This window comes from Cnephaeus nilssonii, assembly GCF_951640355.1.
Source record: "Cnephaeus nilssonii genome assembly, chromosome: 3".
Classification (NCBI taxonomy): Eukaryota; Metazoa; Chordata; class Mammalia; order Chiroptera; family Vespertilionidae; genus Cnephaeus; species Cnephaeus nilssonii.
Window position 1 is genome coordinate 41754349 of NC_137074.1, and position 23995 is coordinate 41778343.

Below are 23995 nucleotides of genomic sequence, written 5' to 3' on the forward strand. Positions count from 1 at the left end.
CACTAAGCCATTCCCCAAGCACTGAGTATTCTTTTGTTCTGGTTTTCCTGAAGTCATTCCTCATAAAGGTTTCTTTTCCTTGATGACACTTTTTTGTCTCTTTGAAGTGATCAAATTCAAATGACCAAAATGGAAGTCTACAACACTTACTTCTTTTAACAAATATTCTTTAATACACCCATGTATAGGCACTATTCAAGAGTTAGTTGTGTAGTGTGATACTTATTAGGCTCTTAATATTTAAACCAGAAATGATAAGGTACACAAAAATAAGATGATTTACTGCCTTCAAGAAGTTTAAATTCATAGGCGGAAATATTTAAAAAATCAACTATAATATGCAAAGTAAAAGCAAATAAACCTTAAGTAGGTGTGTAAGCGAAGGGCTGTAGGAACACAGAGGAATTCGGTTGGAAGAGAAAGGCCTTATGGAGGGCACAGTATTTGAACTGAGTTTAAAAAGAAAAATATGCCTTTGACAAGATGACCAGGGATTCCAAGCTGAGAAAATGACAAAGATTTAAAAGTGTGAAAATATTGGCCTACTTTTAGGAATACTGAGTAGAAAAGGGTTGGAACCAAATACTGGACACCCTGACTGCCAGGCTAAGGAATATATGGGCCACTCTATAAGCAACTGTCTGTGCCCTGGAGATTTCTTTTAAACGCTTAGTCTCTTTTAAAAAAATATTTTTTAAAATTGAATTTATTGGGGTGACAGTGGTTCACAAAACCATACAGGTTTCAAGTGTACAACTCAACACAACATCATCTGCACACTGCATCGTGCGCCCATCACCCAAAGCAAAGTCTCTTTCCGTCCCCACGTAGCCTCACTTTGCCCACCTCCACCTACCCCCACCCCCCTTTCCTCTGGCCATCACCGCCCTGTTGTTTGTGTCTGTGTGTTATCTATATGTTTTTTGGCTAATCCCTTTACTTTCTTTCATCCAGTCCTGCACACCCCCACCTCCTGCTCCAAACACCTGTCAGTCTGGTCCATGTACCCATGCCTAGGGTTTCTAGTTTATTCATCAGTGTGTTTTGTTCATTAGATTCCACATATGAGATCATGTGATACTTGTCTTTCTCTGACTGGCTTACCTCACGTAGCATAATAACCTTCAGGTCTGTTCATACTGTCACAAAAGGCAAGCCTTTCTTCTCTTTTATGGCCAAGTAGTATTCCATTGTGTAAATGTGCCACAGCCTTTTTATACCAATGGGCACTTGGGTTATAAAGTATTTCACCAACTTGCATTTTTGGTTTCCATAATGTCAGTAGTAAATACAATGGCTCAGAGAGGGACACCAAGGCAGGGAGACCATGAGGCTATAATTATATTGTGAACAGAGGGAGGGAGAAGGGGGTGGTGGTGATGCACAGGACCTGGAGTGACTGAATTTATTGGGAAGGAGAGTAAATTAATTCAAGGCTTCTAGCCTGATAGACTCAAGAGGACAATGGTCCTACTAAAGAAGCACTGATTTTCAAGAAGCTGTTTGAGGCACCGGTGATGCCCAGCGGAGGCACTGAGCAGGCAGCTGGAGGCTGGCACCAAGGAGAGGCCAGGCCCACAGTAGGTTTGTCACTACACCTGTGGGAGGGAAAGAATCTGTGCACAGCGAGAAAAGGGAGTGGGCAGAGGCAGGAATAAGCCTTCCTTTAAGAGGGCAAAGCAGGTTAAGAGAGGTGGGAGGACACCCAGAGATGAGAACAGAGCGGCCAGGAGGGGAAGGGAGTCCCGGGGCAGCAGAGAGCTTGAACAGGACAGGGACCTGGAGGCTCTTCCCGCTGCCCGTTGCCCTCTGGAAGGTAAGTCCAGGCATCAACGGAAGTGCGTGTTTGTTTGTCAGTGCCGTCCAACAGAACTCCCTGCCGCGATGGGCATGTTCTACATCTGTGTCCGACACAGTAGCCGCAGGCCACGTGTGGCTCCTGAGCACTCGAAATGTGGAAGGAAAATTTTAACTTTAGAGTCAAGCCTCTGTGTTTTCAGGACAGCAGTTTACAAAACATTAAAATAAGATGATTTACTGCCATTAAGGCTGGGTTCAGGGGATGATCTCTGCTGATGGTTGGCAGAACCAGTACCAAGTAGTTTAAAAGCTTCTTGGCTGCATGCAACACGCTCGATTGAGAAACTCCATTATGATTACCCTTTTGAATGGGTACTTAATTCTCAATGAGGTAAGCTGAATGAATTGGCCAAAAGGGCAGTTATATTGTTTGAATTGCTGAGAACCCTTAACCAACTGTTCATTTGAAATATATTTCACTGCAACCGCCCACCTCGCCCAAGCATTCACCCTGCCCACGCCCAACCCTCTCCTTGGCAGCACGGGAGCTTTATTTGGTGACACAGTCTTAGGGGCCAGGGCCTACCAGGTGGTGTCAGGCATGCTGAGCCCCATGCCCCTGGCAACCAACCAGCTCTGCTCCTGACCCTTCTCAGATGTAACTCCATCGCCGGATACTCAAGAGCCCGCCTCTGGGATTCCAGTCACTCAAAGACACCCTGCTCCCTTCCCAGAGAACTAGTTGATACACCAGTTTTATAAAATCCAAAATAATTTTATTATTCACTTTTTCAGGTTTTTGTTCCCACAAGGTGTTCAGCAAACATGCTAAGGCAACAGAATGTCTAGTTGGTCACGACATGCAACGCTGACCATTCAACTGATGACAGCAGCGACCACGCCCACCTGAGCTACTGGCCCCACAGCACAAAGGGGGTTTGCAGAAACACACCGAACCACACGGCAATCAGCAACCTGAGGTAGGTCTCTTTACAGTACAAAGACTTCCCTTGCGAGACACTGAGTAGCAAGAGCTGCTTGAAGTCGCAGACTTTGGAGAGAAGAGGAGACTGTGCGACATCTGCAGAGAGAAAAGAAAACAGACCCACGAAATCCTGAACCCTGTCACTGAGCTGTGGAGGCGGAGACCAGGCAAACGAAGAAGTACCACCGGAAAAGCAGCGGTCGGCTCTGGGGCTGGGAGCCAACGTGTGTGGGAGCCGGCGCTCTGTGCAGTGGCCAGCGTGAGGAACCTGAGGCAGTGGGACCCTCTGTGGAGAGACTTGATTCTTGTTTAGAAACGACAGCAAGAAGAGGAAGGCAGGGAGGGAAAGGGGGTCGGGGGCCTTGCCCCACTGCTCTCCTGATGGAAACGGGGAGGTGACACCAGGACAGAAAGCAGGAGCCCTGAGAATTCACGGCGCTCTGCACGGCTTCGAGCGGGCCTCTGCGCCACCCCGTCCCGGAGTGGTTGTGGGAGGCGGCAGAGGGGGCCGCTGGAGGGCCTACCACGGCCACACGGCTTCCTTTTTGACACCCAGAAAACCAGGCGCCAGGAAAAACCAGCTAGCAAAGGACAATATGCTACCCTTTCTGTCGTCTAATAGCAAAACCAGATCTCCAGTGCAGCCAGCTGTACAAAAACGATAGAAAGGAATCTGCACTGTCATTAGCACAGTGCTTATTTTAATCCTACCTAATAAAAGGGTAATATGCAAATAAACATCACTCTGCTATGCCCACGATTGGGCTGGTGGGAGGCTGGGGGGCAGGACTTGGGGTGGCCTATCTGGCCATTGAGAAGATCAAGATGGCGGCACCCAGTCCTCTTAGTTCCGGGGGTCCCTGGGGAGATCAGCAACCAGGGGGGCATGGCCGGGACGGCCCAGCGGCTCCCTGGGGTCCCTGGGGAGATCGCAGCCCCGGGGGGGGGGCGTGGCCGGGCCCGTCCAGCCACTCCCGGGGGTTCCTGGGGAGATCGGCACCCCAGGGGGCGTGGCCAGACCCGCCCAGCCGCTCCCCGGGGTCCCTGGGAACATTGCAGGCATGGGGTTGCTGAGACCCAGACCTGGCCTCTGGCCACAGATTCATAGCTTCAAGGAGACCTAGGGCAGGGATCTGCCTCATCTGCAGAGAGACAGAGGTTCTGCAGTGCCCCCAAGATGTGGGTGGGCCCAGCCAGGGATCAAGGGGCATGGAAGGACTCCTGGCAGAGGGCCAGGACCCTCACCCCTGAGGTGGGGGTTGAGGGGTGGTGCCACCTCAGTGGAGGGGTGCTGCACTGCAGGGTACTGGACTGACTGATGTGATTCAGAGAAGCTCCCAGTGCTAATGTGCCTCACTCAGGCGGCCTTCACACTTCAGAGGCAGTGACTCCTGCTCCTGCCTTGACCCAAAAGCAAGCCTGCGGTGCCCTGCCCCATGGCAGAGCATGCCTAGGCAGTGAGTGCGAAGCCTTCCACCTGCTCCAGAGAAGTGGGGGCAGTAAAAAATGGGGGGCAGGGGACGGGGAGAGGAAAGAATGTGGAGCAATGGATGAAGCGTGTCCCAGTGCCTTCACTGAGCTTTGATGGCCAATTGAGATACTATATAAAGAAAATGAGGGAAGAAGTGAGAAAGAAAAGGAAGGACGAGCAACACAAAAGAAAGACTGAAAGGAACCTGTAAACCCATTGTCACTTAAATAGGGAATATAGTCAATAGTGTTGTAATGATGGTATGATGCCAGGTGGGTACTAGAAATATCGGGGAACACGTTGTAAAGTATATGATTGTCTAACCACTATTCTGTAACTAATATAAAACCTGAAACCAATACAAAATAATGTTGAATGTAAAGAAATGAAAATTGGAGTGAAATTTTTATAAATTTCAAATTTTAAATAAAAGCTATAAAGGAAGGAAGGGGAGAATAAAAATAGTGTTTTTCATTTTACCACTTTATTAAAAAGACAGTTGTCTTTATATGGTGCTTTTATACTTTTCTAAGTCATTATCTCATTTTAATTTCCGGGCAACTTAAAGACAAGATAATTATTCCCTCCACTATTCAAAGAAAGGAAATCTTGGTGTCTGGTCCTAATGATTCAATCGTCAAGCCCTTATTGTAAAGCAGGGCTAGTAAAATTTTCTGTGCAGGGTCATATCTATACTAATAAAAGCCTTGGGGGTGATCAGGCCAGCAGGGGAGGGTATTTGGGGGCAATCAGGCCTGCAGAGGAGCAGTTAGGGGGCAATCAGGCAGGTAGGTGAGTGGTTAGGAGCCAGTGGTCCCAGATTGTGAGAGGGATGTCCAACTGCAGGTTTAGGCCCAATTCCACAGGGATCGGGCCTAAACCTGCAGTTGGACATCCCCCGAGGGGTCCCATATTAGAGAGGGTGCAAGCTGGGCTGAGGGACACCCTTCCCAGTGCACAAATTTCGTGCACTGGGCCTCTAGTATAAAATAAACAGCTTACATTTTCACTGTAAATATAGGCTATATACAGAATTTTATATATATATATATAGATATAGCTACACGTATAAAGCTTCATTAACCCTTTGCACTCGCTTGCTTTTTTCTCGATTCCTTTATTCTCATGCTAACCATGTCGAGTCACACTCGACATCCGAGTGCAAAAGGTTATAGGCCTCTGATACATTGTACATTGAAATTAAAAACAAAAACTAAATTTTGTTTACATGAATCTGGAGTCAATACAATAATCAAAATAGGACTCTCCCTAAAAGTGAAACACACAAGCCAATCCTGAACTGCTGTGCGAAAGACAAAGTCGGGAAAGGCAAGGTTTCGGCAGGACAGGAAGAGCGCGGCCCCGGGGAGGAAAGAGACTGAGGCGGCCGGGAGGAGTTAGCCCTTGACAGCAATCTTGTTCTCTGTTGCAGCAAACATGGCATAGAACCGGGAGCTGTCGTTGGACAGAAGGACCGATGGGGTGTCGAACTCCACCACCTGCAAAGGAAGGAGATGGCATCAGGATGTGACTCGAGGACCCACTTTCAGGAAGGGGGGCAAGCCCAAATACCCCTTAAGGATGGAATCAGGGTGACAATCCGACTAGCCCTGCCATGCCCAAATGGGTTCCTTTTTATTTTATTTTTTAAAACTAACCAGGGTACCAGGGAAAGGTTGGAGAGAAACACCTCTAGACCTCCTTCACCTAATTCATTCAGCCTTAGGTAGGCAGGAATCAATCGACAAGGTATTACAGGGAACCCACTGCAGCACAAGTCAAAGGCTTAGCAGGCAAATGGCATCTAGTTATGCAAGCTGATCTAAACCTATAGATGGAAAAGGAATGGCTCAGGAGACTTACTTGGCAAAGAAAAAAAAAAAAAGGAAGTGAGAGCCCTGTCCGAGTAGCTCCGTTGGTTAGAGTGTCGTCCTGATACAACAAGGTTGTGGATTCGATCTCTCTGGTCAGGGCACATACAAGGGTCAACCAATGAATGCATAGATAAGTGGAACAAATTGATGTTTCTCCCTTCCCCCTTCCTCTTTCTAAAAATCAATAATTTTTTTTTTTTAAAAGAAGAAGAGCCCTAGCCAGTTTGGCTCAGTGGATAGAGCATCAGCCTGCGACTGAAGGGTCCTGGGTTCAATTCCAGTCAAGGGCACATGCCCAGGTTGCAGGCTTGATCCCCAGTAGGGGGCATGCAGGAGGCAGCCGATCAATGATTCTCTCTCATCATTGATGTTTCGATCTCTCTCTCCCTCTCCCTTCTTCTCTGAAATCAATCAATAAAAAATAAAAATAAAAAAGTGAGTAAAGGATAGACTCAGTCAATTATCCATTCCTTTGTTGTCACTGGAAACCATATTGCAGTAGCTAACGGCACTTGCAAGGAAAGAAAGGGAAACGAAGAAGGCATGGCTGGGCCAGATTGTGGGGAAGCTTGGAACAGCAGGATATAAGTTTGGCACCCCTACATGATTGCAAAAAGTAAACACATATGGTGGCTGGTCTCAACACGCCTTGGGCAATTCTTATTTACTAGAGGCCTGGTGCACGAAATTCGTGGACGGGGCGGGGGTGGTGGTGGTGGTGGTGGTGGTGGTTTGTGGTGTGTCCCTCAGCCCAGCCTGTACCCTCTCCAATCTGGGACATCCCTCTCACAATCCAGGACTGCTGGCTCCCAACCGCTCGCCTGCCTGCCTGCCTGATTGCCCCTTAACCACTCCCCTGCCAGCCTGATCGATGCCTAACTGCTCCCCTGATGGCCCAGTTGCCCCTAACTGCCATCCCCTGCAGGCCTGGTCCCCCGCAACTGCCCTCCCCTGCCGGCCCAATTGCCCCTAACTGCCCTCCCCTGCCAGCCTGGTCACCCCTAACTACCCTCCCCTGCAGGCGTGGTTGCCCCTAACTATCCTCCCCTGCAGGTCTGGTCACTCCCAACTGCCCTCCCCTGCTGGCCCAGTTGCCCCTAACTGCCCTCCCTTGCCAGCCTGGTCGCCCCCAAATGCCCTCCCCTGCAGGCCTGATCATCCACAACTGCCCTTCCCTCCCGGCCATCTTGTGTCCATATGGGGGTGGCCATCTTTAACCACATGGGGGCAGCCATCTTGTGTGTTGGAGTGATGGTCAATTTGCATAGTACCTCTTTATTATATAGGATGTGAATTAATTACTAACTAAACTTGCTCACTGACCTAAGTCAGTGTGTCCTATTTTCAAGTAACAAAATAACAGGTAGTAAAGCAAAACAAGAACCCAGGAATGCCTCAAATTCAGTGCCTTGTTGAGAGGGGGCTGTATCTCTCTCCAAACGGACGGGACTAAAGCTGCTATGGCTGCTCTTCTAAATGTTCAGAACCACCCTCAGATGCCAATCAGCTCAGTCCTCCCAGACAAGGCCACATGCCTCAGTACCTCTCCCTGGGCCAGCACCATAATCCTATCAGAGCCTAGGACTGTATGCAGGCGATGGGCAATCGTCAGCATAGTGCAGTCGGCAAACGCTTCTCGGACGGTCTCTTGGATCAGTTGGTCTGTCTCTGTGTCCATGGCAGCTGTGGCTTCATCTAGAATCAGAATCTGCCAGGGAAGAGAGCAGAAAGAGGATCTAACCAGTTCCTTAAGCATTCTGGTTAATTTAGATTTTACTAAAATGTATTTTAGCATTTGAATTTTATACCATATACTAGAGGCCCGGTACACAAAATTCATGCATGGGGGAGGGGAGTCCCTTAGCCCAACCTGCACCCTCTCCGATCTGGGAGTTGGACATCCCTCTCGCAATCCGGGATCTCTGGCTCCTAACCACTCACCTGCCTGCCTGCCCTAACCACTCTGCCTGCCTGATCCCCCTAACTGCCCTCCCCTACTGGCCTGGTCACCCCTAACTGCCCTCCCCTGCCGGCCTGGTCGCCCCTATTAACTTCTTTTTTCTCTCTCCTTTATGTAACACTTTTTCCTACTGACTCATCATTTATAAACTTTTCTTTCCTCCTTATTTCCTACTTCTGTTCCATCATCCTTCTTCCCATCTTTCTCTTACCCTCCCTCCCTCCCCACATTCCTGCTTTCCTTTATCTTTACCCCTGCCCTCCCTCCCCTTTTCCTTCCTTCCCACCTTAATTTTTTTCTTCACTTCCTCCCCCATTTCTTTCTTCTTCCCATTCTCCTTTTAAGCTCTACAGGCTCCCCTTTAAAACTTTTCTTCCCTCCCTCTTTCTCTCTCATCCTACCTTTCCCATACATTCTTCTCTACTTACTTCCACTGTTTTAATATCTATCTATCTACCTGCCTAATTACTCACTATCATTTATCTTTTTTCTTTTCTGACTCCTACTTTTAAAATCTGTCCCCAGAACACAACTATACTTGATTTTCATTATAGCTCCTACAGTTCACTCATACATCCTCTTTCCTTCTTTAACTCTGCTGTCTACTGACTTCTTTATAAAGTTCTTCCCTCCCTCCTTCCCTTCTTTTTTTTTTTTCACCGAGCAATTCTATTGGTTTAGGATGAGCTGCATATGAGGTAATAAAGCCGTCTGGAGGGGAGAGGTGGGAGGCCCGGAGGCGTAGCCAGGTCATCTATCCATAAGTTGTGTCCCCATTTTTGGCATCTCTGGTAGGTAGGGCAAGGCTGGCGTCTCCACAGATCCAAGAGCAGATAAGGGGTGGGGGAGAGAGAATGAATGAAACCAGAGAGAGAGAGAGAGAGAGAGAGAGAGAGAGAGAGAGAGAGAGAGAGAGAGAGAATAGTTGTATATGTGTCTGAGAGAGAATGTATATATGTCTATAGAGAAACAATAGTTGTGTATGTATCTATGAGAGGGAGAAACAGAATAGTTGTGTATGTGTCTATGAGAGAGAGGATCTGAAAGAGAGGGTTCTGGTGTGTTTCTGTGTAAGAAATGGGGAGAGCAAAAGATTGAAAAGAAGGGAAAAAAGGGGAGACAGATCCCACCTTCCCCTTAGGGGACCCCCTTCTCCTTGCCATGTAGTCAGCAACCCCAGCACTGAGTCGGCTGGGGTAGGGCGACCCCATTTGCCCTTCTCCATCTGTGCTTCTCCTGTGTCTGGGGCTTGTCTTCTGGAGGCCTTTGTCCTCCTGTTAACAGTCACCTCGTGAGCCCCCACCCTGTGGCCGTGAGGGGTGAGATCAGTTGGAAGTGTCAGAATGAACGCTCCCTGGTCCTTCTGTTGGGGACGTCACTGAGGATGGGGTCAAAGCCTCCTGCCAGCCGCCGTTTGCCCTCATTTCCCAAGGGCTGCACATCTGGCCTCCCCCGAGGTTATCTCCGTAGCCCCCTGGGCCCATCGAGCGTCGGAGTGATTCCACCTGGGAAGCAGGGTAGGAATTTCCGTTGAGCCCAGGCATCCCCAGAAACATGTCTCCAGATCCTGAAAGATTGAAAGAGCTGCCAGAGCCTGCGGAGGAAGGGGGTATCGGGGAGCTGGTGCGGCTGTGGCCCCGCTGGGTGACAGACACGGTGGTCTTGACGGCATAGATGTTTGCCTCCTCTTGAAACTTTCCGATATTTTTCTTATAGCGAATCCGCTTGTTGCCAAACCAGTTGGAGACCTGAGAGACGGTGATCCCACACTTCTTGGCGAGCTCCTCCTTAGCCTCCTCACTGGGAAATGAGTTACTCAGGTGGGAATAGAAATACTCATTTAGGACCTCGGTGGCCTGTTTGCTGAAGTTCCGGCGTTTCCATCTGGCATCCAGGAACCGGGAGCGCAGGATCATGATGGCCTCGCAGGTGCTCTGCTTGAGCTGCATCTGATGGCGCTGGACTTATGGTGGATGACGCTAACCATCCGCTCCATCTCCTTGGGTGCCACGGGCCTCGTGTGGCTCTGCTCCCTCAGCAGGTTCATGACGTGGGTCGTGAACTCGTTACACGCCTGCTCATACTTCTCCAGCTCCGAGTGGCAGATATGGCGAATCTGGGCAAGTTTGCTGCGATAGTCCGAGTGTTCGATGGAGTAGTCAGGGGACACGCCGCCCCGGAAGCTGCTGCAGCTGCAGCTGCTGCCACTGAGCACCCCCCACTCCCTTTCTCAGGCTCAGCCACACCTTCTGCCAGAAGCATGTTGTCCAAGCGCATAAGCTGGGGGTCCACTGGCTCCTTCTCCTGGGAGCTTCGGATGCTGAGGCCGGTCTTCTCCTTGGTCTCACACAGGACGCTAAGAGCGCGGGCTTCATTCGGTGGCAGTTTAGGGCGTGTTTCTTGGCCTGGGCCTTGTCCAGGCTCTGGTCCGTGATGGTCATTATCTGTTGCAGAATGTCCCCGATGTCTTGCTTCCCTCAGCCTCCCGGGGCCCCCCCACCCCCCGCTGGGAGGCTCGCCAGGGCCCCCACCCACTAGCCCCCGCCTGGAGGGGGCGACCCCAGCAGCCGCTCGTCCATAGTGTGGGGGGGGGCACTGAGGCTCCCTCCCTGTTCCGCCCCTCCCCCACCTGGTTACTTGCCCCCAAACTCGCCAGGACTGCTGCTCCCTCTGCCCCGCCCGTCTCTCCATCTCCTGGCTCTCCCGGGGGCTCACCCCGGCTCTGAAGGAAGACCTGAGGTACCGGGGGGCCTCCCACAGGAGACTCCGGCCCCCCAACGGTGGAGAAAATGGAGCCAGAGAGAGAGGAGGCCCAGGCGGGGTGTGTGTGTGAGCAAGAGGGAGGAGCCCTCCTTCCCTCCTTAAAGCTTCCGTTGGGGGTGGGGGGGCGCGTTAACCCCCAGCCCAGGGCTCAGCCCCGGCCAGGTGTTCGCTACCCCTGCCCCCCTTCCCTGGCCTCCCCGCCACCGTCCTGCTCCCATTCCCTGCCCAAAATGCCCGGCCCAGCGAGGGTGGCCAAGGCCAGAGCAGCCTGGGTGCTGCTGCTGCAAAGCAGGAGCACCTCCGCCCGGAAGGCCTTGACCGTCCACCCCTCCGTCAGGGGACCCGCCAATGGCCCGCACCGGGGGCCACCGCCCTCCTCCCGTGTCTGGGCGGGGCTCCCCGCTCCGTGCCACCTGCGTCCTGCCCCTGGCTGGTTTGTTCCCTTTCTGTATTTCTGTTTCTTCTCTAGACCTGTCTGCATGCCGGCCTGCCTTCCTCTCCCTCTCCTTTCTTATCTCCTCCTATCGTATCCTATCCTACCCCGGGCCTTGCAGCTGCCAGAGCAGAGGGCGGGGACACAGGCTGCTGATCCGGTCATGATGTTAGGGTGTAATGGATAATTAGCATATTCCTCTCTTATTAGATAGGATTATTTATGATTCTCTCTCATCATTGATGTTTCTATTTCTCCCTCTCTTCTCTGAAATCAATAAAAACATATTAAAAAACAAACAAACAACCCACCCATATACCCAAATGTGTCAAGGTTAATCCAGAAACACCTCTGGCATTCTCTTAAAAGTGCCTCTGGGCTGGGAGCCAAGAACACCTTCAGACCACGTGCCGCAGGGAAGGGTGCTCCTCCCCTCCCAGCTCCCACCAAACCGCCGCACCTTGCAGTGACGGAGCAAGGCTCTTGCTATGCATAAGAGCTGGCGTTCCCCCACTGAGAAGTTCTCCCCATTCTCCAGCACTTCAGATTCAAGTTTCAGAGGTAGCTGAGCAATCTAGGAAGAAAGAAAGTAGAAATGAGAAGGGTCAAAAAGAAAAGTGAGGGGGAAAAACACCCTAACTTTTGTCAAAAATCCAGTAGCAAAGGTAAATTATTCTGGAACAGAAGAAGGAATACTAGCCGAGAACCTGGCTCACCTAAAAGAAGGTACAGGTGTGATGGTCACGTGATCAGGGCCCAGGTTTTCTAGGACCCCCTATTTCAAATATACTATTCTGTTAGTCTCTTACTCTCAAAATGCCCCAGAAATTCCAATATTTTCATGTCCCCAAATCCTGGCAGATAGTGGTCCTAATTTTTGAGCCACTGAAAAATATGGTCGTGCAATAGGAAAAGGGGAAAATAAAACTGCTGATTTTCTTAAGTCTAAAGCTCTAGGCCCATGGCTGTCAAACTTCTCTTTTTGTAAGCTATGCAACCTAGTCTTCAAATGAAATTATTTGAGAAAGCTCAACCTAAAAGAGATAAAAGCAGAGCTGATCTAGTTGAGTTAGGGTAAGGGATCCTGAGTTTGACTTAAGCAGAGGCATGGACACCCTCCTCCAGGTGAGGGATATCCACCTGTAGACTGTGGCCCCTGGAGGGGCCTGCCGAGCACCCCGCAGAGATCTGTGAATCCACGAGCCGACGGCATGCTTTCTGCAGACTCAATAAATGAGGTATCTCTTGCACATAGAAAGATACTTCAAAAGCCTGTTGTACTGTTATGATGAATAAAATAGAAATTAATGTAAAAGCATGACTGAATTCTGAGTAGTTGTCATTGACATGTCTTCAGTCAACGGGTGGTAAAAAGGATAATATGCTCATGGGCGTGGGGGTAGAGGGAGGAGGTGGAGGTCAGAAATATCAACCTTTATGCCCTTTCTGGAATGTCTGGGAAGTCCTGCTCAAAGTGTTCCTCCACAGATACGCTGGAGGTGGAGGACAGACTAGGCTGGACCGAAGCCGCCGGGCAGGCTGGGCAGTGCCCACAGCATCGCTCGCCTGTGATTCTTTACTTACACATTCTTTCATGTGTGTCCTCTCCAGGGCGTCCCAAATCTGGTCTTCCGTGTACTGGCTGAAGGGATCCAAGTTTGATCTAGAGAGAAACGCAAGAGGAATGTCTCAGGGATCCTTCATGTGCACAGCCACACTGAGAAGGCTGTGGGGTAAAAGTCTAAACAAGCGCGGGAAACGGCCTTAAACCCCCTAAGGTCACAGACGGCTTATCCCCTAAGCAGCCAGAGGTGGATGCTGATGCTGATGACCTCTGAGAACAGAATTTCTTCTTTATGAAATGTTATTTTTACTTATATAAGTTATATAGAAAAATGAAGAAATATAGACATGCAAATCACAAAACACAAACCAACGCATGTTTTAATCATCTCTAGTCAGATCTGTAGAAACAAAAGGTGTTAGCATGTTGGCATATATGCTAGATTTTTTTCCTAGCACATACATGTTAAAATACATCTCCCTACATGCACAGGGAAATGCTCTTTCTTCCTATGCTCCAGGGGGAGAGCAGGGACCTGACAGCTAGCTGACCTGGAAAACGAGCCAGCCTGCCCGATCCAGCGGAAGGCAGAGGGAGTGAGGGAGAGGAAAGGGCCACCAAAGAGGAAGGACTTCCTTTCTTCTGGTTCAGGAAACCAGCTTGGGGGCTATTCCTGTTTACTGTCCCCACAGGATCTGCCGCATGGAAATCACGGATATCGAAATAGGACTAGGCACTGTTGGAAATGTTCAAGACCGGACAAAAAGCTCTCTGTCATGAGGATGAGGGTAGAGTAGTGGTGGAACAGGTATTTGGTGGAAATGGGATGTTACACTGATGGGGGGAGTCTTGTCTCAATCTCAACATGAAGTTTTGTAAGTCTAGTCATCAGAAAGGGATTAGGTTACAATTTGCTTTGCTCATAAATCTTGCTTGGCGTATGGGGAAATCTTTGGGAGAACCTCAGCTCTGTGCCATGCTTGTGTCCATATCTAGGGTCACTAATTCCAGGCATGCGAACGCAAGCAGGCTCACATCACAGAGGAGCACTACTTGAGCGGAGATGGCAGACGCACTCCGCGTCCGCGTCCGTGGCCTCTGGGCTGTCTCTGGGAGGCTCTGCCCGACCCTGCTCTCGGTGCCCGGGGCCCTTTGCACAGGTGCCCTCCCTCCGCTTGCAACATGCTCACCTGTCCTCACCCTTGTACTGGAGAGACACTGGTAAAAGCAAGGACTCTGGAGCCAGACTGCCCGATTCCTATACGATGTCTATCAATCACAACTGTGTGTGCTTGGCCAAGTCAGCCTCACTACTCCACATCCCAGTTCCTCATGTGCAAGACAGGATCAAAGACCACCTCCTCAAAAGGCTGTTGTGAGGACTCCGTGTGTCCACCACGTTTCATGTGTGTAAAGCACTTGTGGGAGTACCTGCTGCAGGGTGGGCACTGTGTGTGTGACAGCTATTATTACTGTGGTTTTACTTCTGGGCTATGATTCCTTCTTGTCCTTCAGGTCTCAGCTCAGATGCTACCTTTAGGAAGTGTCTCCTGAGCCTTCAAGCCTGGATGAGGTGTCTCTATGCTCACCCTTATGGCACCCATCACCCTGTTTCTTTGTCTCTCTGCCCACCGCACAGGATCCCTGTCTGGATCTTGTTCACTGTTGTATCCCATGTACACCATCTAGTATTTTTTGTATAAATAAAAAAATTTATTCCTATCATTATTTGACTCCTAATAAGAGGTATTAATATGTCACTACTTTTAAAAATATATATTTTTATTGATCTCAAAGAGGAAGAGAGAGGGAGAGATAAAAACATCACCGATGAGAATCTTTGATTGGCTGCCTCCTGCACACCCCACACTGAGGATCGAGCCCACAACCTGCACATGTGCCCTGACCAGGTATTGAACCTCCTGGTTCATAGGTTGATGCTCAAACCCCACTGAGCCAGGCTGTCACAACTTTTAAGTATTTTCAGTAATAACAGAGGCAAAGAGCAGTTCCTGGAGGGGGAGTGTGTACACACAGAGAATCTAAACAGACTGGGGTCAATCCCTACCATCTGCGTGACTTTGGATAAATTACTCCTCAGTTTTCTCTTCTGTATAATAGGGACATAGCGAAATGGCTTGGTAGGTTTAGAGTATATGTACAGTGCCTAGAACATGGTGGATACTCAATAACTGGCAGCTGTTAAATTGCCAAGGTCCATGTGGACACATTAGATACCTTGGTTCCAATATTGGTGGTTTCTAACCCATATATTCAATGCAATGTCCCAGGGACACAATCATCCCAGGATCTTGAACACCAGGACCAGAAATCGTTCTGATAAAGTCTACCTGTGAATGGTGTGGATGGGGAAGACTGATCTCTACAGGGATGCCAGCTAGGAAGAGCACTCTTAATTAAAGGAGAGGTGATCTGTTGATAATCTAAAACTGTGAAATTGTCTTTTTACAAAACAAGTCCTTACCAGTTCCACAGGGACTAAGACTGCCAAAAGGAAAAAAGAGAAACAAGAGCCACACTGGCCGGCCCCTCTAAGCGTTCCTTATATGTTTTAACTGCATGTTGGTATCTCAAGGAGATGTTCTCACCCATAATGCTGGTTAATGGTGGTGGAGATACAGTCTCCAAATTCAGAGTCTCCAGGAGGAAGCTGAGGAAACAGCTAACCATCCTTCCCTTGCTCCGGGAAACTCACTGCACAGGCTTTCTAATTTTCTAAGAAAAGCAAAAGAGCTGCAAAAGCTGAATGTTTTTTTTTGGAATTATAAGAAACCTGAGAGATTAAAGGAGGATAGAAGTTCTAGGATTTTATATGTTCTCAGTGTCTATCACTGATTTAAAAAGCAAAAAATTACAGCCTGGCCAGCATGGCTCAGTGGTTGAGCATCGACCTATGAACAGGTCACAGTTCAATTCCCGGCCAGAGCACATGCCCAGGTTGCAGGCTCGGTCCCCAGTGTTGGGGTGCAGGACGCGGCAGGTCAGTGATTCTCTCTCATCATTGATGTTTCTATCTCTCTCTTCCTCTCTGAAATCAATAAAAATTTATTTAAAAAAGAAAAAAAACAAAGCCAAAATTACAGATGGCAGAAATGAAACTTACGATTTCCTAAGTTTGCACAGCTGATGCCAGAAGCAGCACTCTGAGCTCAGTAACTGAACTCAGGGCATTAGCACACCAACTTCTGAGCTTGTTTAACCAGAAGCAACAAGTCTCTGGAGCTGATAACAAATGGCCCCGACTCCCGCAAAGGCTGTGCTTCCACCATGTTCTACAAACAGCTGCACAGCCAGCAGGTCAGTTCTTTACCATGAATGCTAGAAGCCCCTGGTTTCAGACCCATGTGAAGGGCTATAAAATTCTCCAATGAACACAGGCCTCTTGGTGCCAGCACATTCAAGGGAAGTCTAAAGTTTAACATGCCTTATATCCTAACGCTCTTCCAAATGATGATTAAAAAATTAAGAAAAATATGGTTTTGTCCTGAGCTTAAAATTGTAAGGCCAATTTTATTCGCAAAGGTGCTCCTGTAGCGTCTAAAAATAGAGAGGTCTATAGGAAGGAAGAGCAGGTTTGGCAATAACTCCCAATTGCTTAATTTTAGATCTGAATCTTCAATAAATTCTAATTCTCTTCTGACATTGCTTATTTGACCGTGTTATCTCAGTACCCAAAGGGAATGACTGGATCAACAGATCCAGTCTATACTGTCCAAATTCATTAGTGTTCTAGAGAAATGCCAAAATAAACGCACCCGGGAGTGTTGACCCTACAGGAAAGTAGGTGAGAATTCAGTTTATCTACCAAACCTCCCTGAATGAGTTCAAATGCCATTCAGACAAGTGTGAACACTGCCCTTGGTTATTTGAAATTAGATTAGTACCATTTTTTTTTCTTTTTAGGAAACTGCTCAAATTAAAGAGGAAATAGTAATATTACTTTCTGAGTTATTAAAAAAAAAAGAAGTCCTACCCTAGCTGGTTTGGCTCAATGGATAGAGTGTTGGCCTGTGGACTGAAAGGTCCCTCGTTCGATTCCTGTTCAAGGGTACATGCCTGGGTTGTGGGCTCGATCTCCAGTAGGGGGCGTGCAGGAGGCAGCCGATCAATGATTCTCTCTCATTATTGATGTTTCTATCTCTCGCTCCCTCTCCCTTCCTCTCTGTAATCAATAAAAATGTATTAAAAAAAAAAGTAAAGTCCTATCTGGGTTGCTTATATAGTTAAAACCGTTTTATTTAGAAAGAGAAGCAACATGAATAGGAATAGACACAAATAATGGAAACCCATTGTTTTTAGGAGTCAGAGCTTAAGGCTAAAGGTAGGATAAATTATAAGGAAGCAAAATGGGATTCAATATATTTCCTTCTTATGATTTTAACAGGTCAAGAAGAATTTTATCTTTGGCATGCTGGCAGATTGCAAGAGAGAGAGGGAGGCATCATTCCAGAGCATTACAGGTGGGAAAAATACTGGAAAATGGAAACACATGAGTAGTAATAATGCCTGGAGACCATCATTAGAATTGCGACTTGGAGTGCACTGAGGAGAGAAGAGCATGGAGGACGGAGGAAGATGGTGACGAGGACGATAATGGTTCTAACGTTATTGAATGTCCATCGTTTGCTAGGCTCTGTGCTTGTATAATTTTTTTAAATATATTTTTTATTGATTTTTTACAGAGAGGAAGGGAGAGAGATAGTTAGAAACATCGATGAGAGAGAAACATCGATCAGCTGCCTCCTGCACGCCCCCCACCGGGGTTGTGCCCGCAACCAAGGTACGTGCCCTTGACCGGAATCGAACCCGGGACCTTCCAGTCCGCAGGCCGACGCTCTATCCACTGAGCCAAACCGGTTTCAGCTGTGCTTGTATAATTTGTATGAACTGATTCATTCTTGACAATAACAGGTCTTAATAACATCCCCATTTCACGGATGAGGAAACAAGTTTAGGAGTGATCAAGTAGCTTGTCCAAAGTGGCAGGGAAAGATCTGAGCCCAAATCTCTCTGACTTCCCCACCAGCATGCTGCAGGCCTCCGAGCCCCGTTGTGTTACTGAGGTGCCCTTTGTAGTGGGAAAAGCACTAGACTGGGAGGTCACTAGATCTCAGTCCCAGATGGAGGCTCTGACAGGCCCACCTGGCCTTGAAATGAGGCACAAACACATGGGCGCTCAGGTCCTCACCTGACAGTGCCACTGAACAGCACTGGCTCTTGAGGAATGATGGAGAGTTTGCTTCGGAGGTCAGCAAGGCCAATGTCACTGATTCTCACTCCGTCAATCTTGATGCAGCCTCCAGACAACTCCACCAGGCGGAAGAGGGCCATCCCCAGGGAGGACTTCCCTGATGAGTGAGACGTGCAGAAGAGTAGCTCATTAGCAACTTACGAAACTGGTTTATTCTCAGGGCAAAATCATCTACTTTTCCGTTTCTATGCAGTCATTATCGCAACTGATTAACTCAGGAAATTATAAAATGATAGCCAGAAACAGGAACACACACACACACACACAACCACCACCACCACCACCACCACCACCAAACAGAAAACCCGATGAATTTTCCTGAACTACTAAGCATATACATTTAAATCACACAGCTCAGTCCGAGAAGGAATGGGCAGGACCATTACACTCTCATGAGAGTAAAATGGAAAAATGCCTCCTTTTCACCTTAGGAACAGGTGCACAGTGTTTAATGCTTCTCAGCAAAATGAGGAGAACAGCGGTCTCATGGCAAGGAGCTAGGGCAAACCAGAGGACAAGATGCGCCCTCTCTTTTGTCCCTTTGACGTAGCTGAGAGAGGAGACAAGGCCTTCCATCGCTGTAGCAACAGCTGGGGGATGGAAGAAGCTGTGTGGTAAACACACATGGGAAGGAGGCTTTGGACTGAGCCAATGAGCGGCTGGAGGTGACTCTGCTCAGACAGGGAACTGTGGCAGAAAAGCAGCTTTGGGGGCTAAAACAATGAGTGCATTGTCACTGTGATAAGCAGAACAGCTGTTCTTACTGGAATCTTCATGTTAAGTTATGTAAGTAATACAAGAAGATAACATCAATCTCTCATAATCACTACTGTTATTTATGACACATTTCCTTTTAGTCTTTTTCTCAGAGTAGAGCATACCAGAGACATGATGTTGTAATGGATTTTCCCACTGAACATAACATAACAAGCATTCAACCATATTATTAACTTTTCAGGATAAAAATTTGATGGCTGCAATACACTCCATCCTGTGGACACATTCTAACTCATCTAGCCCTCTAATGTGGGATGTGTAGTTTATTTAAAACGTATTATTATAACGTTACTAGAGACCTGGTGCATGAATTCATGCACGGGTGGGTCTGGCCGGCCCATCCCGGTCGGCCAGAGGGAGGGGATGCAGAAGGCTGGCCAGGAAGGGGCCGTGGGTGGTTGGCCAGCTGGCCCCGCCCCCTGGTCGAACTCCTGGTCAAGGGGGCAATTTGCATATTAGCCTTTTATTATATAGGATATAGGATAGGATAGGATGACTTCCTTGGGATAGATTCTCAGAATTGAAACTACTCTGTCAAAACATATAAACATTAAAAAGCTCTATCTAATGCCCCCTACACCCCCTAAATAGCCTGACACAGTGTTGTCTATCTACTTTCTTGCAGCTCAGGCCCTTGGTTTAGATTGAGAACTACAGGATTTCAGCTGTTAAACCACACTGCCCACCCTCTTCCTGTCTCCACGCTCTGAAAGACCTCTCACGAGAGCCTCATGACTTTATCTACGTAGTGGTCACTGAGGGTACAACTATCCTGCCTTGGCCGAGTCTGCAGCCACATCTCTGCTGTCAATATTGTTCCCTAATGGGAACCTAGAGAAATGTCCACCTTCCTAAGGCAGGACTCCTCCATTCCATCTACCAGAAATGAGTTGGGAACCCAAGCTCATGTAGCGGGACAGATGTTAAGGAGGCCTTCTCCTGCTAAAAGTGACTGGCTGTATTTAGGATTGGGGGGTCTGGTGAGTGAGTGGCCCCTTACCCAGGAAGTGGGGCGGGGGGGGGGGGACGGACTCTCCCTCAGTGCCAAGGCAGCAGTTTAAGATCCAAACTAAGAAAGGAATGGGGCTCAAATAATAGGTTAAGTTGTTCCATCTTAATAAAAGATGCCTCGGTTTGGAACTCCGGGACGGGAGACTATAGTCCTTGGAATCGCTGACAGAATGTGCTGGTAAAAAAGGCAACGAAGTCCTCACGACCACAGCAGGGCCCGAGTCCAGGAGCCTTGGAAGAAGCGAACTAGGATTAGAGTCCAGACTTTGTAAGTCAGGCTATTGATGATGATTTTATTTTTCCTGTTTCTTTCTCTCTGTCACTACTATGGTTTACTCAAGTCTTGATGAAATTTTCGGTCTGTCTTACTCGGGAGAAAGGGAAATCACAGAAGGGACACCAGTCAGAGCTCTTGGGAGAGCAGGACACCCCAGGGAGTCCGAGGGGGAGAGCAGAGTGAGAGCCGTGGGTAGCCGCCCTCCCTGGCTGAGCATGCTCTTGCCAGTGCAAAACACCTTCTTGCTTTGACATGAAGTAATTCCTTCAAACAGGGAGCAGGAAATGACTTTTGCTTTTCTTCTTGGCAGGTTCTTTAAAGTAAATTGGCCAGAAAAGATGCCAGGCGTTTTTTTGTGTATGTTGTTTGTTTTTTAATGGCAAGAAAAAAAAGCTAGGAGAATTTTGATGAAAAGGAACATGGAGCCCAGAAAGCTTATGAGAACTGCCTCAGAGAGACCCCTATACAAGGGCAAACAGGGTGAAAGGAGACAAGACACAATTTTGAAACGTTATTCAGGAAGGAAAGAGGGAGAGACATAAATTACTGAAGTCTTGACCCTAGAAACCCAGGTCAATGCACTTCTAAGCATGAGTGAGGTAAAATGCCCAAAAGGAAGGCCTATTCTCTCGTTCTTTGCAACTGATGTCAGAACAAGAAACGCATTTCTGTCTTCAAAGGGACAGAGGCTCCTTGTTTAGAGCTGGGTTAGCCTCTGATATCCATGGGGCCACCCGGGCCACACATCACAGAGACCGCGAACACCCGACGTCACAGAAGGAAGACATCCACTGCAGGCTCTTCAGAACAGTCAACCCTGGCAGCCACCTCAGTGCCCACGACTCGAGCTTATGCAATATAAACGGCGGAGACCCATAAAACAGGATTTCATGTCATGTTGCATAGATATCGCGCTGGGAGCAGGAACTGACATGGAAAATATTTGCTGGCTTTGAAAGCAGGCCATGAAACAGTGAGTGTAAAATGACCTCATTTTTGTAAACATATTTGTTGATAGAAAACACCTGGAAGATATCCACTAAAATGTTAACAGTAATTATCCCCGCGCCGTGGAGTTATGGGTGCGTTTCCCCTTTGTAATTTGCCATATGTTCCACGTGTTCCACAGTGAGAATGTGTACTTTTATGACTGGAAAAAACACAAAGTGTTAGAAAAGCAGGGTTGAAAATAACACTAGAGAAGTGGTTTCAGTGAGACCTGAGACACTAATCACGCATGTACTGGGGACCTGGTCTGAAGGGATGCGAGTGATAGTCAATAAGCAATACACATGGGCAACAAACTTAACTCCGACAGGGTCCTTACCTGACCCCGTCCGCCCCACAATGCCAATCTTCTCCTTGGGTTTGATGGTGAAGGACACTTTCTTTAGGACCAGAGGCAGATTTTCTTGGTACCTCATCTCCGCGTTCTCAAAGGTCACCTCTCCTTCCTGGGGCCAATCAGGCGGGGGAGCCTTGTTCTTAATTCTGGCAGGTGCTTCCAAAGAGAGAGTCTGGGGAGACAGAAGTGGCCAGGTCAGATTGGCCCAGATTCCGGGGGTTCTGTCATAGAGAAGTTAAACCAGGACAACCATAGCCGCCACACAGGAGCAGTGGTAGCCCTGGCACCTTGCTGTGAAAGATCCCTTGGCAGTAAATGCTTAGATAGGGACAGAGTACCATGGCTACTAATTCTGCAGTGGCTACTATTATGCAGCAGCCTCCTTTCAAACTGCCTCCTGTCTTAAGGAATTCTTCCACAAAACTGCCTTGGAGGCCAAGGGTGGGGCCATGAGCCCTTCTATTCCTCTTCAACCCTGCAGTTTTTATTGGAATTCTTTGAAAATATTACACTCAAAATAGGACTCTGCCATTTGGAAACCACTGGCTTAAATCCAAAGAAAGGTAACAACATTTATTGAACATGTAATCAGCTCTGGCTGGTGCTGCTCAGTGGTTGGAGTGTCAGCCCATGCACCAAAGGGACTCAGGTTCCATTCCTGGTCAAGGGCATGTACCTGGATTACAAGTTTGATCACCGACCCTGGTCAGGGCGTGTGCAGGATGTAAGTGTGTCTCTTACATCGATGTCTCTCTCTCTCTCTTATTCTCTCTCCTTCCCTATCTTCCACTACCTATATATATAAAAGGCTAAGTGACCGACCGTACGTCTGCCCGACCGTCTGGTACATATGATGCGCACTGTCAATTTAAAAATAAACGTTGACTTGTGCATGCACGATACATAGACAGCTCTCACTGACGCCAATCGCACATGTGTGTTTTGACCTGTCATTGTCGATCGTGAATTTGATTGTTTTTGTTGACATTCTGAAGCTGAAAGAAAGTGGTGTCATCAACAGAATATGTCTGAAGACCAACTATTGGCACAACGTACCTCTGACACTTCTATTATAGAGAAAGGGCGAATAGCAATATTAAAATATTTCTTCTAATTAATTTCCTTTCAATGTGCACGAATTTGTGCACTGGGCCACTAGTCTCTAAAATAAATGAAAAAAATATCGTTGGGTGAGGATTAACAAAAAAAAATAATAATATTGAACATGTAATCAGATTCTGGCACTCTGACATATCTCAGTCAATCCAGGAGAAATAGACTCTAATCCTAACCCTGCCACTAACAGCTGTGTGACTGGACACATCACTTCTTCACTCTAGGTCTTAGTTTCTCATTTGCAAATTGTGGGGACTGGATCAGATAATGTTGGAAACCCATTCCAGCTTTAAAATTCCGTGTTTAATATAACGGCTTATAATTTTTGTTATCAATAGTCAAACCTTGCAATGTTTTCAAACTTTCTGGCGACTAGTCATGGGGCTTACAGCGTTCTAGGGAAGTAAGGGCCAAAGACTACTGCTCTGGGGGGTGGAGACTGAATACAAACGCTCCAAGCTGGAAGGGTCCGTGTTGGGACAGGCATCCAGGTTGAGGACTGGCAGTGGGGAGCCAGTCCTCAGAAATGTGACTGGTCTGTGCAGGATTTACGCTGTACTACTGCCAGTCAACCTGGGGCTGACTACCCACCCCCACCTCTCCAGCCAGAGACTCTCACCAGCAGCGAGTAAAGCAAACACTACATATTCATATATATAACCATGTATCATCCCCAGACCAGAGCACTGGGTGAAGAGGCTAGTGGATAAACCTAAGGAACAGCTATTAGCAGATATATCAGATTGCTATGTGCCATTCTTTCCCAGAATAATCATTCATAAGTTTGAGAAATATCCTATGACTAATGAGGTCCATTGTCAAAACACGTCTCTGCGAGAAAATGCAGTTTATGTAACACACTAGTTCACAACTGAATGGCAAGTTTTCAACACTATGCTTGTTTTTTATTTTTTTTATTCAATACTATGCTTGTAAGTCATTATTGGGAAGTTGGAATGTATTCTTCCCATGTAAACAATGATATAAATGCTGACAAAGCCCTAGCCGGTTTGGCTCAGTGGATAGAGCACCAGCCTGTGGACTGAAGGATCCCGGGTTCAATTCCAGTCAAGGGCACATGCCCAGGTTACAGGCTTGATCCCCAGTAGGGGGCGTGCAGGAGGCAGCCGATCAGTGAGTCTCTCTCATTGTTAATATTTCTCTCTTTCCTTTCCTCTCTCTGAAATCAATAAAAATATATTTTTTTAAGAAAAGAAAAAAAAATACATAGTTTTATACAGTGCAAAAAAAAAAAAAAATGCTACATTAGCCAGCCTAACTGAACTAACAAAGTTTGAAACATTTTGGAAATGAGCTGATGAACGTTAAGTTCTCAATCAGACGATT

General features: G+C 47.7%; 1 protein-coding gene and 1 pseudogene across 3 annotated transcripts in view; both read right to left on the minus strand.

The window, feature by feature from the left end:
• Window positions 1-5135: 5135 nt before the first annotated feature.
• The window catches only part of ABCC5 (ATP binding cassette subfamily C member 5), a 93894-nt gene continuing 75034 nt past the window's right edge, over window positions 5136-23995 (minus strand). For both annotated transcript variants that reach the window (XM_079765220.1, XM_079765221.1), the window contains exons 25-30: window positions 21515-21704; window positions 18060-18219; window positions 12871-12949; window positions 11747-11860; window positions 7674-7838; window positions 5136-5755 (exon numbers count right to left, since the gene is read on the minus strand). In XM_079765220.1, the coding sequence (XP_079621346.1) occupies window positions 5654-5755; window positions 7674-7838; window positions 11747-11860; window positions 12871-12949; window positions 18060-18219; window positions 21515-21704 (810 nt within the window). In that variant the 3' untranslated portion in view covers window positions 5136-5653. The remainder of the gene's footprint in view (window positions 5756-7673; window positions 7839-11746; window positions 11861-12870; window positions 12950-18059; window positions 18220-21514; window positions 21705-23995) is intronic.
• LOC307095825 (pre-B-cell leukemia transcription factor 2-like) lies at window positions 7848-10794 on the minus strand (annotated as a pseudogene). Its single transcript has one exon. The product of its transcript is annotated as a pre-B-cell leukemia transcription factor 2-like (transcript).